The following is an 18,059-nucleotide window of genomic DNA, read 5'->3' as shown; positions in this document are numbered from 1 at the left end:
TGAGCTACCCAGGCAACCTCCTTTATTCCCTTTTTATGTGGGAAAGGACACCTCTATTTTTAACCAGGTACAAAGCTACATTTTTCAACTTTCTTTGACACTAGGTGTGGCCATGTGATAAAGCTTTGGCCAGTGAGATATATGCAGATGTGATGTACAGGCACACCTGGGAGACATTGCAAGTTCAGTTCCAGACCACTGAAACAAAGTGAATACCACAATAAAGCAAGTCAAGTAAATTTTTTGGTTTCCAGTGCATTTAAAATTATGTTTATACTATATGGTAGTCTACTAAGTGTGCAGTAGCATTATGTCTAAAAAACCCCTGGTATATGATAATTTAAAAATAGTTTATTGCTAAAAATGCCCACCATCATCTGAGCTTTCAGCAAGTCATAATCACTGATCACAGATCACCATAACAATATAATAATAATATTTTTGAAATATTGCAAGAATTACCAAAATGTGACACAGAGACATGATGTAAGCAAACGCTGTTGTAAAAATGGCACTGATAGACTTTCTCGAAGCAGGGCGGCCACAAACCTACAATCTGTAGAAAATGCATTATCTGGGGGTGCCTGGGTGGCTCAGGTGGTTGAGCGTCTGACTCTTGACATCAGCTCAGGTAGTGATCTCACAGTCATGGGATCGAGTGTTGCATCAGGCTCTGGGCTGTCAGCACAGAGCTTGGGATCCTCTCTCTCTGCCCCTTCCTTGTTTGTGCTCTTCCTCTCTCGAAATAAATAAACATTTTATAAAATGCATTATCTGTGAAGTGCAGTAGAGTGAGGTATGCCTGTGTAAAACTTTTGGAAATTGTACCTGGAAGGAGATGGCATATCCTTTTTTGTCAGGAAAAATCCCTGATGCCTGGAATGTGAACATAATATCTGGGCTTGAGCAGTTATCTTGGACCATGAAGTGGAAGCTGTGCAGTGAAGATAGTAAAGGAGCAAAACAGGAGCCTGGGTAGCGAAGAAGTTGGCGGAGTCACAATACCAAGCCTCGATGTTCTTTCCCAACTTCGTTTATATGAAAGAAACAAATTTATATCTTATTTAAGCCACTAGTCTTTGGAAGTTTCTGTTACTTGTAGCCAATCCTAGTTCTAACTAACACAAAGTATGTGCATAGATATGTGTGCAGGCTCCTGCACACACATGTACATACAAACATATATGGGCATATGTTAATAGGGACAGCAGGAGTATGGATATTCATTCATTTGCCTACTATTAATTGAACACCCATCAGGTGCAGGTTGCCACGATAGGACCTATGAGGAAGACAAAGGTGAATCAGAGAGGCATCCTGCTCTCAAGGATTTTTCTTTTAAAAAAATTTTTTTTATGTTTATTTATTTTTGAGACAGAGAGAAACAGAGCATGAGTGGTGGAGGGGCAGAGAGAGAGGGAGACACAGAATCTAACTGACGTGGGGCTCAAACCCCTGAACCGTGAGATCATGACCTGAGCCAAAGTGGGATGCCTAACCAACTGAGCCACCCAGGGGCCCCTCAAGGAGTTTTCTTAATCTTTTCTGGCTTACGAACTCCTAGAGAATCTAAGGAAGACTTATCAATATTGAAATGCACATACACACAAACATAGAGTATTAATTACAGTAGCCATATTGGAATCTCCCAGATATACCTGTTTTGACACCTTTCCTGAAACAAACCAGGCTACGTCTGATTCCTGTTAGGGATGGCTATAGTTTTATGGGGTTCGGTGCACAGCTGGGGAAGATTGAAAGCAAGGCAGATCCAGATCCAGAACATAGTGACCCACCTCTGGAGATGGGATAGCTGTGATTATGATACAATTGTGATCATCAAGTGTCTTAGGTATCTATTGCTATGCAATAACTTACCCCCAAATTTACTGACTCAAACAACAAACACTTATTATTTCCTAGAAGCCACAATATCTTTTAGGGCCTAGCCTTGACAATCACAGTGTTACTTCAACTTCATTTTATTTACTTATTTATATTTATGCATGCTTCATTTTATTTATTAAAAATGAGTTATTTCCAGTCCACACTCAATAGGAGTGGAATAAACACCTTTTTGGAAGAGGATTGTCAAATAAACTGTGGACATATTTTAAAATCATTACACCAAGGAACCTTGTACCTGCTAAAACAGTTTCTAGGTAGTTTGATAGCAGGAAGAGATTAGGAACATTTTAATCTTGGAAAGCCATGTCCCCTGTCAGAGTTTATAAATTGGGCTATTATAGTTTTGGTTAATGTGAATCAGTCTGCCAGGTGCTGTTCAGTTGCACCTGAACTGACAAAATTAAGATCCTGGCCTTCAAAGTTGAGGATCAAAGGGTATCGCTAACTAACTTCTGAGTTAGCACAGTCTCTGTCCATCCCTGACGCCTACCTTGTTTCCTCTTACATAGTGCTAAATACATTGTAGACTCAGCCATTCTTGGTAGAACTATATCCAGGGACAGGTCAAAGGTCTAAAAGGGCGCGCCTTATACATTTCAAATGGTGGAAAGAGCCGTGCTCAAAAGCAAAGGTGTTCGCTTAGTTATCTGACCCTTTTTGGGGACAGTTCTTTTCTCCCTTGTATTCTAGTCCTGATTCAACCTCTCTACAAAGTGTGAGTTTGCAGGATTATTTGTGCATATAGTCTCCCCAGGAATTAGCACAGAGCCGGGCAGGAAGGAGGGCCATAGCGAATATTTGCTGAAAGACTACAAGAACGAATAATTGGTATCCTACAAGCATTCCTTGATTGGAGTTCAGGGGACTTGGACATCAAAAGAAAACTTTGCCTCCTCCTCCCCCTTGCACATAAGGATTGGTCCCTCCACAGTTCTTCTCTCATAAAGTCACGGAGGGTTGAGGGAGCTGGGATTCAGTTTGAAATGCATGTTCCAGGAAGTCCGCAGGTACATAGACGGTTCATGTGGGCCTGCTCACCCCAAGTGTTCGTCTACTAAGCGGCCAGACCTTGCCTGCGCCTCTTCGCTCCAACAGAACCCCAGGCCCGGCCCGCGGGGCAAGAACGGTCTGCACTTGACCGAGTCCGGGCCCCGACCCCTGCCCCTGCCACGCCCCACCCCCTGCTCGACCGCGTGCCTTGCTCGACTCAGAACCCTGTCAGACCCCTAGCCCCAACTGGCTCGCGCCCTCCGGCCTTCCNGGGGGGGGAGGGGGGCGGGGGCGACCGCGGGCCGCGGTGAACTGTCTGCACGTGCGCGCGACGGGCGGCCGGATGGCTGTGTTCCGCAGCCTAGCTGGGGTCCGTGCGGTGCCGGGGCTCTATTGGGGGGCGGCGCGCGCGGCGGCGGGGCTCCGGGGTCGCTGCCCCGGAAGAGGCTACGCCGCGGACCCGGCACAGGTGAGAACGCCCAGGTTCCCACCGAGCAGGTCCTCAGGGCTGGGGTGGGGCTGGAGCCGCCGGGAAGGAGTGGCCGCCGGCCGGGCAGCTCAGGCATCCCCCCGGCCTCCTGGGAAATGGCCTTGACTAGGCCACTGACCTCGGTGCGCTTCGTTCTTTCCCAGAGCACGAGTGTCCCCGGCGTGTCCTGCCTCCCCTTCAGTCAGGGGATTTACTCTGCCTTCGGCCTGAAAGAAAAGTTACTCCCGCTAGAGAATGAACAAAACAAACCCCAAACGCACCCCAGGATTGTTTCTTGGCCGTTCGCCGCTTTCGTCTCCAAAGTTATCCGGCAGTTTGTGTGTTCCTATTTCCCTGGTCAGGGTGTGATTCTTGCACTTCCTTTGTGATTTTTCAGGATGAGAATCTTTCGGTTTTGATTTTTCACCTACATTTGAAAGAGATTTGGGGACTTGCGATAGATTCCCCTCTGGGACCCGCCCGTATAAGACGGACAGCCCAGAGATAAATGTGGGTTTTGTGTGAGCTTTTTACTTTGGTCCGGTTCGCTTGTGGGCCTTGCTTATAATGAGCCTCAGTTACGTGCAGAGTTTAAGGGAAGACAACTGGCACAGGGGACCTGATTTGTGCCGCTGCTTTAGTGATAATTCTCTGAACAACTTTGGGGGTAGACATAACCCTATAGTAAGGAAGCTGAAGCTTGGAGTCAAGTTTTTAAGTACTTTTATTTGTAAGGTCAAACAGCTGGAGGACAACTCTGCCAGAACACTAATAAGCCAAACAGATCTGTCGCCCTCATTTCCCCCTGGGCCATTTGTCTTTTTTAAGAGGATCACTTCGTTTTCTAAAATCACAGTTTCTGTATGTAATGATGATAATATTGTACATTTATATAGTGCTTTCACGGTAACTCTGATAATTTAAAATAATTACTTATTTTTAAAAACAGCACTTTGTGCCACACACTTTACAATTACTATTTTATACGATTTTTATAACTCTATGAGGTAAGTACTGTTATTCCATTTATAGATGGAGAAACTGAAGCACAGAGAGGTTAAGCAACTTGCTCAAGGGTGTATAGCTGGTAAGTGGCAGAATTCGGAATCCAGGGCAGTCTGGTGCCAGAGTCCTAGGTCTTAAGAGCTACATTATCACTGTTCTTAGTTGTGCATATGGAGCAGCTAAGAGTCAAAGAGTTAAGTGACTTGACTAGTATCACAGAGCTAAAAGTGAGAATATTTTGGTTAAAGGACAGAAGGTAAAAATGCCATCAATTACAACGATTGTATTGACTCTAGCATCTTTGCAGGTGCTTTTTCCGAGTGACCTTCTGATAGAGTAGAAAAAGGGAAGAAAGGGATGTAGCGTCACCCAGCATTTCAGAGTACTAGCTTTAGAACTGAATCCTGCCAGTACTGTTTACTGAATGACTTAAGGCAAGTTACTTCGCTTCCTAAGCTTCAATTTCTCCTGTGTATTGAGGATGTTACTTACCATGCAGTGTTTTTGTGAGAATATCTGTAGGGTACTTTTTTGTGATATATGTAGGGTACTTTGCACAGTGACTGGCACATAGTAAGTTCTCTTAAATGTGGAAATGGTTGGAGTAGACGACAGCTCTAATGCTGTTGTTGAAAACATACCAAACTAATTCCATGTAAGAAGCAAAAATATAAAGAAACATCTTAGTAGTCCCTTCACTTCAAAGTAATCTTAAAACCACAAATTTTGTGCGCCTGGGTGGCTCAGTCGGTTAAGTGTCTGACTTTGGCTCAGGTCATGATCCTCTGATCCATGAGTTCAAGCCCTGCATTGGGCTCTATGCTAACAGCTCAGATTCAGGATTCTGTGTCTCCCTCTCCCTCTGCCCCTCCCCTGCTCATGCTCTGTTTCTGTCTCTCTCAAAAATAAACATTAAATTAAAAAAAAAAAAAAAGCCAAACCACACATTTATCAGTGCCACAGATAGGAACTTTAGGATTTGGCCTAATACCCAGGACAAACCAAACCAAACAAAACAATATAACCAAGTGATCTAGAAGAAAAATCAGAATACAGATACAGAAAAGAATGAAAAGAAAAATGAAAAAAAAAGTCTCTTTTGCTAGATAACTTCACTTAAAAAATTTAATAAACTTTATTTTTTAGAGAAGTTTTAGGTTTACAGGAAAATTGAACAGAAACTGTAGAGAACTCTTATATATACTCTCTCTTCCCCTAGTTTCTTGTGTCATTAATATCTGGGTGTTAGTGTGGCACATTTGTTACAATTGACGTGTACCTTCACTCTCTTGTTCCTGGGTGCCTGGTTTCTCTGTGAACATTCACCTGAGGGTTGGAGGTGTATAATTACTCATTTATATAGTTAGAGATGAAGGAGCCTTAAGGATATAGCTAAATTATCCTGAAAACCATCCTGTTCTAAGTAGCAGGGGCTGTGGATTCTTACTTCTATGAGAGCAAATTTTGTGGCTGTTTAGGATATGGCCATTAAAACTGTGTGTGGTTAAATTTTGTAGCCATCAGCACAAATGAGACACTTTATTTTTTTAACTATGTAAGTTTTCAAAAATCCAAAAACAATAATATTATGAACCCATATAACCATCTCCCATATTTAGCAGTTAGTGACATTTTGCCACACTTGCTTTGCTTGTGTCCCTCCCCACTTCTTTCCAGCTTTAAGATTTTATTTTTTTATTTTTTAAATTTTTCCAGCTGTAAGATTTTAAAATGAATTGCTGATTTCTTGTCACTTTACCCTCAAATTCTGTGTGTACCTCTAAGAAAATGGCATTTTAAACATAACTACAGTGTTGTTATACCTAACAACATTAGTAATTCCTTAAAATCCTATCCTTTTTTTAAGTTTTTTATTTGAGAAAGAGGAGGGGCAGAGCAAGAGGGAGAAGGAGAATCCCAAGCAGGCTTTGTGCTGTCAGTGTAGAGCCTTCTGCAGGGCTCGATCCCATGACTCAGATCATGACCTGAGCTGAATCAAGGGTTGGACATTTAAATGACTGAGCCACCCAAGCACCCCTAAAAANCCATTAAGTTCCTCCTAATCCTCCTATATGTGCAAACATATGGTATCTGTCCTTCTCTGCCTGACTTGTTTGGCTCAATAAAAAACTTTTTTTTAAGTAATCTCTTTCTTCAGTTTGGTGCTTGAGCTCATCAAGAGTCACATGCTCTACCAACTGAGCCAGCCAGGTGTCCAAGGAATGAATTAAAAAAAAATTTTTTTAATATTTTAAATTTATTTTTGAGAGTCAGAGAGAGACAGCGCAAGCAAGGGAGTGTCAGAGAGAGAGGGAGATACAGAATCCAAAGACAGGCTCTAGGGTTTGAGCTAGCTGTCAGCACAGAGCCTGACGTGGGGCTCGAACCCACGAACCGTGAGATCATGACCTGAGCTCAAGTCAGATGCTTAACTGGCTGAGCCACCCAGGTGCCCCAAAGGAATGAATTTATTTAAAAAAAGAGTGTTCAGAGTGCCTGACTGACTCAGTAGGAAGAGCATGTGACTCTATCTCAGGGTTGTGAGTTCGAGCCCCAGGTTAGGTGTAGAGATTACTAAAAAAAATAAATAAACTTAAAAAGGACAATATTCTACTTTATAAGTCCCAAGAATTACATATTGAGAGATACCATTTTTTTTTAACGTTTAAATTAACAGGATGTTTGGTAATTAAACTCTTTGATACATGTGAAAATTAGTATTGGCAAACATAAAGTACATTACCAGTGGCCATTAAAAAAATAATACATATTTTTATTTTTTAATTTTTTTAAGTTTATTTATCTTGAGAGAGAGAAAGAAAATGAGCAGGGGAGGGGGAGAATAAGAGGGACATAGAGGATATGAAGCAAGCTCTGTCCTGACAGCATGGCTTGAACTCATGAACTGTGAGATCCTGATCTGAGCTGAAGTCAGGTGCTGAACCGACTGAGCCACCCAGGTGCCCCTATTTTTATTTTATTTTAATATTTATTTATTTTTAAGAGAGAGAGCACAAGCAGGGAAGAGGCAGAGAGAGAGAGAAGGAGACAGAGAATCTAAAGCAGGCTCTAGGCTTCAAGCTGTCAGCGCAGAGCCCATTGTGGGGCTCAAAGTCATGAACTGTGAGAGATCATGACCTGGGCTGAAGTTGGATGCTTAACTGGCTGAGCCACCCAGGTGCCCCTGATACATGTTTTTAGAAGACAGTTTGTCACTAGGTGTTACATCATTAAAATGTTTGCACTCTTTTTTTTTTAAGGTGATTTTATTTTATTTTTAAATGTTTATTTTTGAGAGAGGGGAGGGGCTGAGAGAGGGAGACAGAGGATCTGAAGCAGGCTCTGTACTGACAACAACAAGCCCGCTTGGGGCTTGAATTCCTGAATTGTGAGATTATGACTTGCGCCGAAGTCAGTCACAAGACAGAAAACAACACTAAGTGGAAGAAGGAGGCAGGAAACTTAAAATTTTTTTTATATCATCAGTAGCAATTGAGTTTTTAAAAACTTTGTGTACATTGTAATAAAACAAAATTGTAAAAGATGGTTATGAAAGCTGTTGTAACAGATAAAAGTATTTGAATGTCAAGCAAGAAGAACAGGATGCAAAATTGAAAGAAGAGTCTCTGACCATACCACCCTGACCGTGCCTGATCTCTGATCTCGGAAGCCAGGCAGGGGCGGACCTGGTTAGTACTTGGATGGGAGACAAAGAAGAGATGAGATCGGTCATGTTAAAGTGCTGGGATGTTTTTGAATTTCTGTATTTTCCATTAAAAAAATTCTTTTATATTAATTATGTGAAGGTAGTCTTAACCAAATAGTTCTATCCTTAAAAATACATGAGAGGGGACTAATTCGTTTTTATAGATGTATTTGCCTTATCAGAAATCTCATGTCCTCATTTTCCGATCAAAGCTCTCGGCAACCTGGGGATAATGTGGCGCACTGCTTTGTAAGAGTCATTTCCTTCTTCCCCTTTGCCTCTTGACTCATGCTGTGGTGATTTTCTTCCCTTTGTGCAGAACCCACCCACTTTTGGGTTCCTGTTGGACATTGATGGAGTGCTGGTGCGGGGTCACAGAGTGATCCCCGCTGCCCTGGAGGCATTCCGTAGGCTGGTGAACTCTCGTGGGCAGCTGCGGGTGCCTGTGGTCTTTGTCACAAATGCCGGGAACATCTTACAACAGAGCAAAGCTCAGGAGCTCTCAGCCCTGCTGGGGTTCAAGGTGAGGAGGCAGATGGAGACATGGAAGCCCGAAGACCATGTAGTCCCCCTTCCAGCGTGACTAAGCTGCCTTTCCTGGGTTCGGGCATACTGTTGAGAAGCCTGTGGGCGTGGCCAGTGGGTCAGTATTAGAAAATAACTTGAAGTTCAAGCTTAGACTCGTGAGTAGAGGCTCATCAGCATGGGCATTTTTTATGTATCATTTCACATTGAGCACAAAAATCCTGCCCATGGATTTGATAGTTTCAGTCTGCTGTCTTTGTATCCATTTCTTTTCTGGGCACCAGGGTTGTCTCTTTTGGACTGTCAGCCCCTGGAAAGCAAGGGTTCCCCTTTTACTAAATCTCTGCATAGCAAGTGGCACTTGTTTCTCATAAATAAGGTGCACACAGCTGAGTGAGCGCTGTCCCCCAGAAGCAGTCCTTCTTTGCCCACTTGGAACTCCACACGGTATATCAACGTTGACACATCCTTTGTTAAGGGTGGATTTAGTTTTTGGAAACAGCCCTTTGGAACCAAAAGAGTAAATAAAGTGCCGGATTGACTGGGTAACACTGCTTGGGGCTGAATATAGAGCAAAGGAGTGCAACTGGTTCCCTTCTGTGGCTTCCAGAGAAGGTTCCAAAAACATTGTGAATATTGGCCGCATTGTTGGAGTTCGTACTATATAAATGTTAAGCTAAGTCTTTTTTTTTTTTTTAATTTTTTAAATTATTTATTTATTTTTGAGACCGAGAGAACACGAGCGGGGTAGGGGCAGAGAGAGAGGGAAACACAGAATCTGAAACAGGCTCCAGGCTCTGAGCTGCCAGTACAACCTGATGTGGGGCTCGAACCCATGAACCGCGAGATCATGACCTGAGCCGAAGTCGGACGCTTAACCGACTGAGCCACCTAGCTGCTCCAAGAAGCTAAAGCTTTTTTTTTTGTTTTTTTGTTTTTTTTGTGTTTTTTTGTGTTTTTTTTTTTTTTTTAATTTATTTCTGAGAGAGAGAGAGAGAGAGACAGTGTGAGCAGGGGAGGGTCAGAGAGAGAGGGAGACACAGAATTCGAAGCAGGCTCCAGGCTCTGAGCTGGCAGTCAGCACAGAGCCCAATGCAGGGCTCGAACCCATGAACCATGAGATCGTGACCTCAGCTGAAGTTGGACGCTTAACTGACTGAACCACCCAGGTGCCCCACTAAAGCTTTAAGTAGAACTGAAAACAGAAAGTCAGAGGCAGATTTCTGTGATGATGACAAAGAACATACACATAAACCCTGTGGTCTCCAGTTGGAGGAACTGAGCAGAACAGGTTTGGTGAGTGGTCAGAACCCATGACTGATGGCATTTCCTGCTTGTTTCTTTTCTGTGGCAAGAGCCAAAGTAGGTTCTTCTCACACCTCTTGTGTAGTGTCTAGAAGTGTCAGGTGCCGGAAGAGGCTGCCCCGCTTTTTTTCTGGGCAGATTTTTTTCCTTTCTAAGTAAAAAGCCACCTGTCTCCCCATTATTTTCCCTCAGCTGTTGTGTCACCTCTGCTTTCCTCTGTCTTTTGGCTGTCCCTACAGGTGGAGCCAGACCAAGTCATTCTCTCTCACAGCCCCATGAAGCTCTTCTCCCAATACCACAACAAGCGGATGCTGGTGTCTGGGCAGGGGCCCCTGGTGGAAAATGCCCGAGTGTATCCTTTTGGTGATTCTTGCTCTGGCTGAAGAGGAAGGAACAGACTGGAGGTTTCCTCCCATGGCTGAGGGGGGACCGTAGTGAGGTGTGCTGGCTGCGTGGTGCCAGAGCTTACGGGATATGTGGTAAGCTCTGCAGGGAGGGGCGATGGCTCCAGGTACGGCTAGTCCTGGTTCCCGGTAGTTTCCGAAAGCCAGCCCACTGCATTGGAATCTGCTGGGGAGCTTAAAATACAGATTCTTGGGGCGCCTGGGTGGCTCAGTCAGTTAAGCATCTGACTTCGGCTTAGATCATGATCTCACAATTTGTGGGGTCGAGCCCTGCATCAGTCTCTATGCTGACAGCTCAGAGCCTGGGAGGAGCCTGCTTCTCAGATTCTGTGTCTCCCTCTCTCTCTCTCTCTCTGGCCCTCCCCTGCTCATGCTCTCTCTTTCTCTCTCTCAAAAATAAATAAACTTAAAAAAAAATCACAGATTCTTGGTTCACTAGGTCTGAAATAAAAACCAGCAATCTGTATGTTGAAAGAGAAAGCTGTAATTAGGGCTGGGAACCCCTGCGCTAGCACCATTCCCTGGGGTGGGTGCTCAATCAGCTTATCAACTAATATTATCTACAGTGAACTGTTTGGGTGTGTGCACAGTCAGGCGGCAGAAGACTTGCTCCCTGTTCTCAAGTGGCTTCCTTATTTGCTTGTTCTGCGAACCTGTGTTGAGCACTTGCTGTGTACCAGCCCTGTGCCACGCGCTCTGTAGGGGAAGGGGGCCACGAGAAGCACATGGGACTGTGTGTTCCTCAAAGCGTTCATGATGGAGGAGGCAGGAGTTGCACACCCACAAAGGATGCAGGAGTGTTTGGGATGACCTAGGATTGAAGACTAAAGAGCATAGTACAGGTTCTCAGAGTCACCAGTGGTGGGAAGGGAGCACCTGGGAGTGTGAATAGTGGCTTCACGGAGGGATGTGGCTGTGCCACAGGAGATGGTTACAGTTTCCTGTGCAGGGAAGGAGCTGAGGAGGCTGGAAAGAGCAGGGAAGATGCGGATCCCCGAAGCAAGAGATTGGATTGGAGCAGGGTGGGGAATAAGAACAGAAGGAGTGGGGTCTTGGAAAGGAGACCTCAGAAGTAAGGGCAAGAGGCCAGCGAACTTACTTATTTATGTGGGCGGGGGAGTCATTGCAGGAGTGGCCGCTAGTAGGGTGATCTGTTGGAAGCATTTGCGGGAGATGCATTCTGAAAGTAATCTGAAACCATGCCCAGTTAAGATTTTAAGAGGGACTTGAGGACAAGAAAATGGAGGCAGGTCTAGGAGAGACGAGGTTGGTTGGCACTGGCTTTCCACTCATGGCCTCCCCGTGCTGTCCAAAACTGGCTCCTCCTCAAGAGTTAGCTCGAGTCTGATGCCTAGACTCTGCCTGGCGACCGGCCCACTGAGGAGTTTCCTCTTTGGAACCCAACACAACGTGGCAGTACTGTTCACGGAGGGCTGGTTTAGATGGGCCCTGGCACGTGGTGAGCTTAAGACCAGAGATTCTTGTACGCTTTTGTGCCCTGGAGGTGCCCAGCATAGGACCCGCACCGAGTGTGCCCAGTGACCGCCGATGCGTCGCTGTGATGGTGTGCATCCCTGCTCTGCCTGTGCTGTCGCGGCCTGTCCTCCAGGACTGCTGTCGGCTTTGCGGGGTTGTGTCTGGGCCTCTCGCTGGTTTACTCCTGTCTGGGGATTGGATGGACTAGTTTGGTTGGGACTGTGTTGGTTCCCCTCACCCTAAGGGCATCTCCCAGAACTGTCCAGCTTTGCTTCCCTGATCTTGCTGTAGACTGGGCTTCGAGAATGTGGTTACTGTGGACGAGCTGCGGATGGCCTTTCCTGTGCTTGACATGGTGGATCTCCAGCGGCGGCCGAAGACCACGGTAATAATGAGCGTGCTCCTGGGTGTCTCGTGTTTAGTTTTGTCCTCTATTCCCCACATGGGTTCCTCTTACCAGCCTTGCAACCCCTCCCACTAAGAGCTTCATCTTGTCCACCTTTTGTTCCCCAGATTCACAAGGATGGCCCAGAGGAGCAACAGACTCCTAAGGGCTTTCCTTTCTGCATTGTTTGTACTTAGCTGAGAACCCCTTTCAAAGCCCTAGCATCTCCAGTGAGGAGTTTTATATTTTACCAGCTGGCTTTCTGAGTGTTGCTTGGGAGAATCATTAACCTTTGTGAAATTCATCATTGCTGCTACTTTATCCGGAAGCTTGCTATGGAGAGTTGTCCTTACGAGAGACAGCTTGCTAGTAAAAGTAACTGGCAATTCTGAGTATGCCCATGTTCCTTTTGGATTTGGCTCCTATTTGAACCACTGGCGTGACTTCTTATCTCTCTGATCACTAGTCACGGAGCCTCTCATTGATCTTTTAGAGTATGACTGCCTGGCCCTTGATGGCCTTTGGCCCCGTGTTCCTCATGTGAACACTGTGTCATATGGCCTGCAGTTTAAGTCAACCCACTGTCAAAATGTGGAGAAATGCAGTTATAAACAGACAAGCTTAACTTTTGTTTATGTAGCCTTAGTCCTTTCTCTAGAACTTTCTGATTGAATAGAGCACTTCATTGCCTTTGAAAGCTTTCTCCTAGGACCCTGCAAATTATATGGAGAACTAGAATGTCAGAGTTGGAACAGATCTTAGAGCAGCTCACAGACTGAGCCCTACATGGAAGAAGGGACCTGCCCCAGGTCACATAGCTGGTTAGTAGTAGAGCCAGGACTGATGGTCCAGGGAAGGAACGGACCCCAGGAGATTGGTAAAGTGAAGACTCCTGCCTCCCCATCTCATATCAAGAGAAATGGTCCATCATGCCCTAATGGCCTCCCTTTTCTCCATAGGCTTACTGTCATCTTAGCTACCTGATTCTAGACTCTTGCTTGGCCTATAACTTACCGCCTGTCCTCACTGGAGAAGGAGAGCTGACTAGCTCCCTCAGCCTGTTCTGTGGTAGTCCTGCTCCTTCTCTGTTTACTTTTCTTTGTAAATTTTCTTCCTCAGTCCTATCTGGCTTCTCCTTGGCTTGGACTAGGCCATGGAGACGGTCTTTGATCTGTCTAAAGTGTGTCTTTCCTCCGGCTACTCCCTGAAACTGGTTGTGTGGTTGCCTGGTAGTGGACTGTGACTGTGGCATTGATGGGCCTATTCTTTGTCTCTTGGCAGCCCCTTCTAAGGAACGACTTCCCTGCCATTGAAGGTAATGAGGTCCTGTGCTGGGATAGGCATGGCTCTGGGTGCTTCTCCTTTTGGCCCTCCAGGCTGTCCTCGTGCGGCTGTGTGCCTACACACCAGTAGGGTGCCTGGGGGTGTTGGACATCAGGTCATCTGTGTTCTAGTCTCAGATCTGCCACTCACTACCTCTGAGGCATTTGTTTTTAATCTTTCTTTCCCCATATCACCTGCCTTATTATTTCGGAAAAATTGTTAAGTGTAGAAAATCTTAGCGTGGAAGGGCCCCCAGAGGTTATCTAAACCAGTGTTTCACAGCTCCATTAAACCCAGTTCTCCCTTGTGTAACAAAAATATCGTAATGTCCTCTTTACTACCCTGCAGGGAACTTCACTGATACTGTATATTAGCTGAATACGTACTGAATACATACTGTGTATTAAAAATTAACTAGTTCAATATAAAGTCCTAATTGGTTTTGTTTTTTGTTTTTTAGTTTATTTTGAGAGAGAGAGAGCGTGCATGAGTCAGGGAGGGGCAGAGAGAGAAGGAGGGAGACAGAATCTAGCATTGCTGGCCCGCTTCCATGATCCCTTGCCATGATCATGACAATTGAAATACACCCTCCAGGGGTGCCTGGGTGACTTACTTAAGAAACTGACTTCTGCTTAGGTCATGATCTCACAGTTCATGGGTTCAAGCTCTGCGTCAGGCTCTGTGCTGACAGCTCAGAGCCTGGAGCCTGCTTTGGAATCTGTGTCTCCCTCTCTCTCTGCCCCTCTCCTGCTCACGCTCTGTCTTTCTTTCGAAAATAATAAATAAACATAATAAATTAAAAAAATACACCCTCCAGTTTCTAGAACACCTCCCTAGGAGGCAGTACTCCCCCATTGAGACCACTGGTTTTGTTCAGTCACTGGCCTTGTAGCTGATATTGGCAGCTACCATTTGCTGAGTGCTGTGTGTCCAGCATGGGTTAAGTGCTTTATTATTATATCATTTTTATCCTAAACAATAATAGGTATTGTTATTATATAGTTGGGAAAGTCAAGGCTTAAAGAAGGTAAATAACTTGCCCACAGTCACAGAGGAAAATTGACAGGGATTTGGAATGTGGTCTGTGTCACTCTGGATCCCCCTCTCCTAGCTGTTGGGTTTACAGGCCTCGGGGGCTCAGAGAGAAGCGGCTGAGGAAGGGGAGTCCTTTGCCATGTACTTGTGAGTAAGGTGGTCAGGGGAGTATTAGTCAACAGGAGGAAGCAGACCTGAGACTTGGCTGCTGGTTTTCTTTGTTTTCACCTCTTCTGCGAATACAAGTGAAAATGAGAGTCCTTCTTGGATCATGGGCTTTGTTCACCTTGGATGAATGGGTGAGTGGCTCTTTGAAGGCTGGCACTGGGAACTGTGCCCTTGCAGGGGTGTGTACTATGGAGGAAGAGCTTGTGGTTGGGTGGTGCCAGCTGGCATCAGCTGGCCTCCCTCAGGAGAGGGAGTACCCTCAGAGTGCCCTGCAACCCTCACCTCCATGCCTTTACTCTTTAAAGGGATACTCCTCCTTGGAGAGCCTGTCCGCTGGGAGACAAGCCTGCAGCTCATCATGGATGTCCTTCTCAGCAATGGGAACCCTGGAACTGGTCTGGCGACAGCCCCCTATCCCCATCTTCCTGTCCTGGCCAGCAACATGGATCTCCTTTGGATGGCTGAAGCCAGGATGCCCAGGTGAGGACACAGTGTCTGAGCTTGGCTGTGGTGGCCACTGCCAGCTGTTGCCTGGGAGGTCCTGCTGACAGCTTTCTACCATCATTCTGGTGCTCTGGGCGGTCAGACCCCTGCCTGAGTAGACCTTGTATTTGCCACAGAAACTTGATCTTCTGGGAGGATTTTCAAGGGGTCACTTCTAATTATTAAATGAAAAGTATAGCTTACTGAGCACTGAAGATATGTTGAGATGATCTTTTTTTTTTTTTAATTTATTTATTTATTTATTTATTTATTTCTAGGAGAGAGAGAGAGAGAGCAAGCGTGAGCAGGGGAGGGTCAGAGAGAGAGGGAGCCACAGACTGAAACAGGCTCCAGGCTCTGAGCTGGCAGTCAGCACAGAGCCCGACGCGGGGCTCGAACCCACGAACCGCGAGATCATGACCTAAGCGAAAGTCGGACGCTTAACCGACTAAGCCACCCAGGCGCCCCATGTTGAGATGATCTTTAATGCATGGCCTTTGCTCTCCAGAATCTTAACAGAACATGGTTTTTTTTTTGTTTTGTTTTTTTTTAAGTTTATATATTTTATTTTCAGAGAGAGAGAGAGAGAGGCAGAGAGGGAGGGAGAATCCCAAGCAGGCTCCGCACTGTCAGCCCAGAGCCTCATGTAGGGCTTGAACTCACAAACTGTGAGATCATGACCTGAGCCGAAATCAAGAGTCCGATACTTAACCAACTGAGCAACCCAAATGCCCCTTTTTTAAGATTTTTTTTAAAGTAATCTCTGTCTCCAACGTGAGGATTAAACTATTGACCCCTGGATCAAGAGTTGTGTGCTCCACCGACTGAGCCAGCTGGGCACCCCCAGAGTATGTAATTTTTGCCTGTGGAACCCAAATGGTGGATGACTTCGGAGGCCTAGCAGTGCAGCTGCTCCTTGCCCTGTCCCTGTAGCACGAGTTCTTTCGTTGTTTTCTCCTGCCCTTAAGATGTAAGGCAGAGGATGCAATAATTATTCTGGTGTTATGTAGGCCAGAAAACTGAGACCCAGTGGTTGAGTGACTTTCTCAAAGGCACATTGATACTGAGCAGGCCCACGCTCCCTGCTCTGCTCTTTGAACCTTATGGACCTGTCCTTTTTGGAGGCTAAGCACAGTCTAGGCAGTCCTCTTTCTAACCCTTGAGGGCCTTCCTGGAAGGACAGCTATGGCTCCTGTGTACTCTATGGCTGCTTCTATCTGCAGGCCCAAAGTCTAGAGTTTTCTCTCCCTGCTACTGATTCCCAGCACGCTCTGTGAGTGATCCATCAACAGAGGGCAGCAGGCCCAACACTTAATGCGACTGAAGTCATACCACTCACTAACTCCAAATGGGTATTACGGTGTTTCCTTGTTACTTTAAAAGATATATTTTTGCAGGGGCACTTGGGTGGCTCAACCAGTTAAGTATCTGACTCTTGATTTAGTCTCATGTCATGATCTCACAGTATGAGATTGAGCCCTGCATCGGGGCTCTCAGCTGAGTGTGGAACCTGCTTAGGATTCTCTCTCTCCCTCTCTCTCTCTCTCTCTGCCCTCCCCCACTTGTGCTTTCTCTTTCTTTCTCAAAATAAATAAACATTTTAATTTTTTTCATTGNGGGCTGCACCAGTTTACATTCCCACCAACAGTGTAGGAGGGTGATAAATAAACATTTTTAAAAAGGTATATTTCTGCAGGCTGAGGTTAGATATTTTCTCTGAAGTATTCCTATAATTAGTGTTTGTTGACACCAGGTAAGAGGGGTTTGGTTATGTAGGCTGGAACTGAATAGCAAGGGGCAAATTTCAATTTATAAACCAGATTTGAGATTAATTTTCTTTTTTTTTCTTTTTTAATAGGTGTTTTTACTTATTTATTGAGAGAGAGAGCATGTGCAAGGAAGGGGCAGAGAGAAAGGAAGAGAGAGACTCCTAAGCAGGTTCTGCACTGTCGGTACAGAGCCTGACGTAGGGCTTGAACTCGTAAACTCTGAGATCATGCATGACCTTAGCTGAAACCAAGAATCCGATACTTAACCAACTGAGCCACCCAGGCACCCCGAGATTAATTTTCACTCAGTAATTTAAAAATCAAAAATACAATTTGTCACATAAATAAGTGACACGACACTGAAATACAACCTTATTTATTTGTTTTTAAATTATTATTTTTAAATTTTGGGGGTGCCTTTTTTAAATTTCCTTTTTTTAAATATAATTTATTGTCAAATTAGCTAATATACAGTGTGTACAGTGTACTTTTGGTTTTGGGGGTAGATTCCCATAGTTCATTGCTTAAATATAATACCCAGTGATCATCCCAACAAGTGCCCATCATCCATTTTCCCAGCCCCCATCAACCCTCAGTTTGTTCTCTGTATTTAAGAGTCTCTTGGGGCGCCTGGGTGGCTTAGTCGGTTAAGCGTCCGACTTTCGCTTAGGTCATGATCTCACGGTTCGTGGGTTCGAGCCCCGCGTCGGGCTCTGTGCTGCCTGCCAGCTCAGAGCCTGGAGCCTGTTTCAGTCTGTGACTCCCTCTCTCTCTGCCCCTCCCCTGCTCACGCTGTCTCTCTCTCTGTCTCCTTGAAATAAATAAAACATTAAAAAAATAAATAAAAAAAAAAAAAATAAGAGTCTCTTATGGTTTGCCTCCCTCTTTGTAACTTTTTTTCCCTTCCCTTCCCCCATGGTCTTCTGTTAACTTTCTCAAGTTCCACATATGAACGAAAACATATGATATCTGTCTTTCTCTGACTGACTTATTTCACTTAGCATAATACCCTCCAGTTCCATCCACGTTGCAAATGGCAAAATTTCATTCTTATTGCCAAGTAGTATTGCATTGTATGGATATACCACATTTTTTTTTTTTTTTTTTT

The 18,059-nt window shown here is 45.1% G+C and overlaps 1 protein-coding gene across 1 annotated transcript in view; it reads left to right on the top strand.

Annotated features, from left to right (window-relative positions):
- The first annotated feature begins 3,206 nt into the window (after nt 1-3,206).
- The window catches only part of HDHD5 (haloacid dehalogenase like hydrolase domain containing 5), a 27,842-nt gene continuing 12,989 nt past the window's right edge, over nt 3,207-18,059 (top strand). The window contains exons 1-6 of the mRNA XM_077759256.1: nt 3,207-3,367; nt 8,398-8,601; nt 10,148-10,260; nt 12,080-12,173; nt 13,455-13,488; nt 15,005-15,179. Of these exons, the coding sequence (XP_077615382.1) occupies nt 3,242-3,367; nt 8,398-8,601; nt 10,148-10,260; nt 12,080-12,173; nt 13,455-13,488; nt 15,005-15,179 (746 nt within the window). The 5' untranslated portion in view covers nt 3,207-3,241. The remainder of the gene's footprint in view (nt 3,368-8,397; nt 8,602-10,147; nt 10,261-12,079; nt 12,174-13,454; nt 13,489-15,004; nt 15,180-18,059) is intronic.

This window comes from Crocuta crocuta, unplaced genomic scaffold (assembly GCF_008692635.1).
Source record: "Crocuta crocuta isolate KB4526 unplaced genomic scaffold, BGI_CrCroc_1.0 scaffold72, whole genome shotgun sequence".
In the NCBI taxonomy this organism is placed as follows: Eukaryota; Metazoa; Chordata; class Mammalia; order Carnivora; family Hyaenidae; genus Crocuta; species Crocuta crocuta.
Note: the sequence above shows the minus strand (reverse complement) of the source record. Positions and strands in the feature narration are given on the sequence as shown.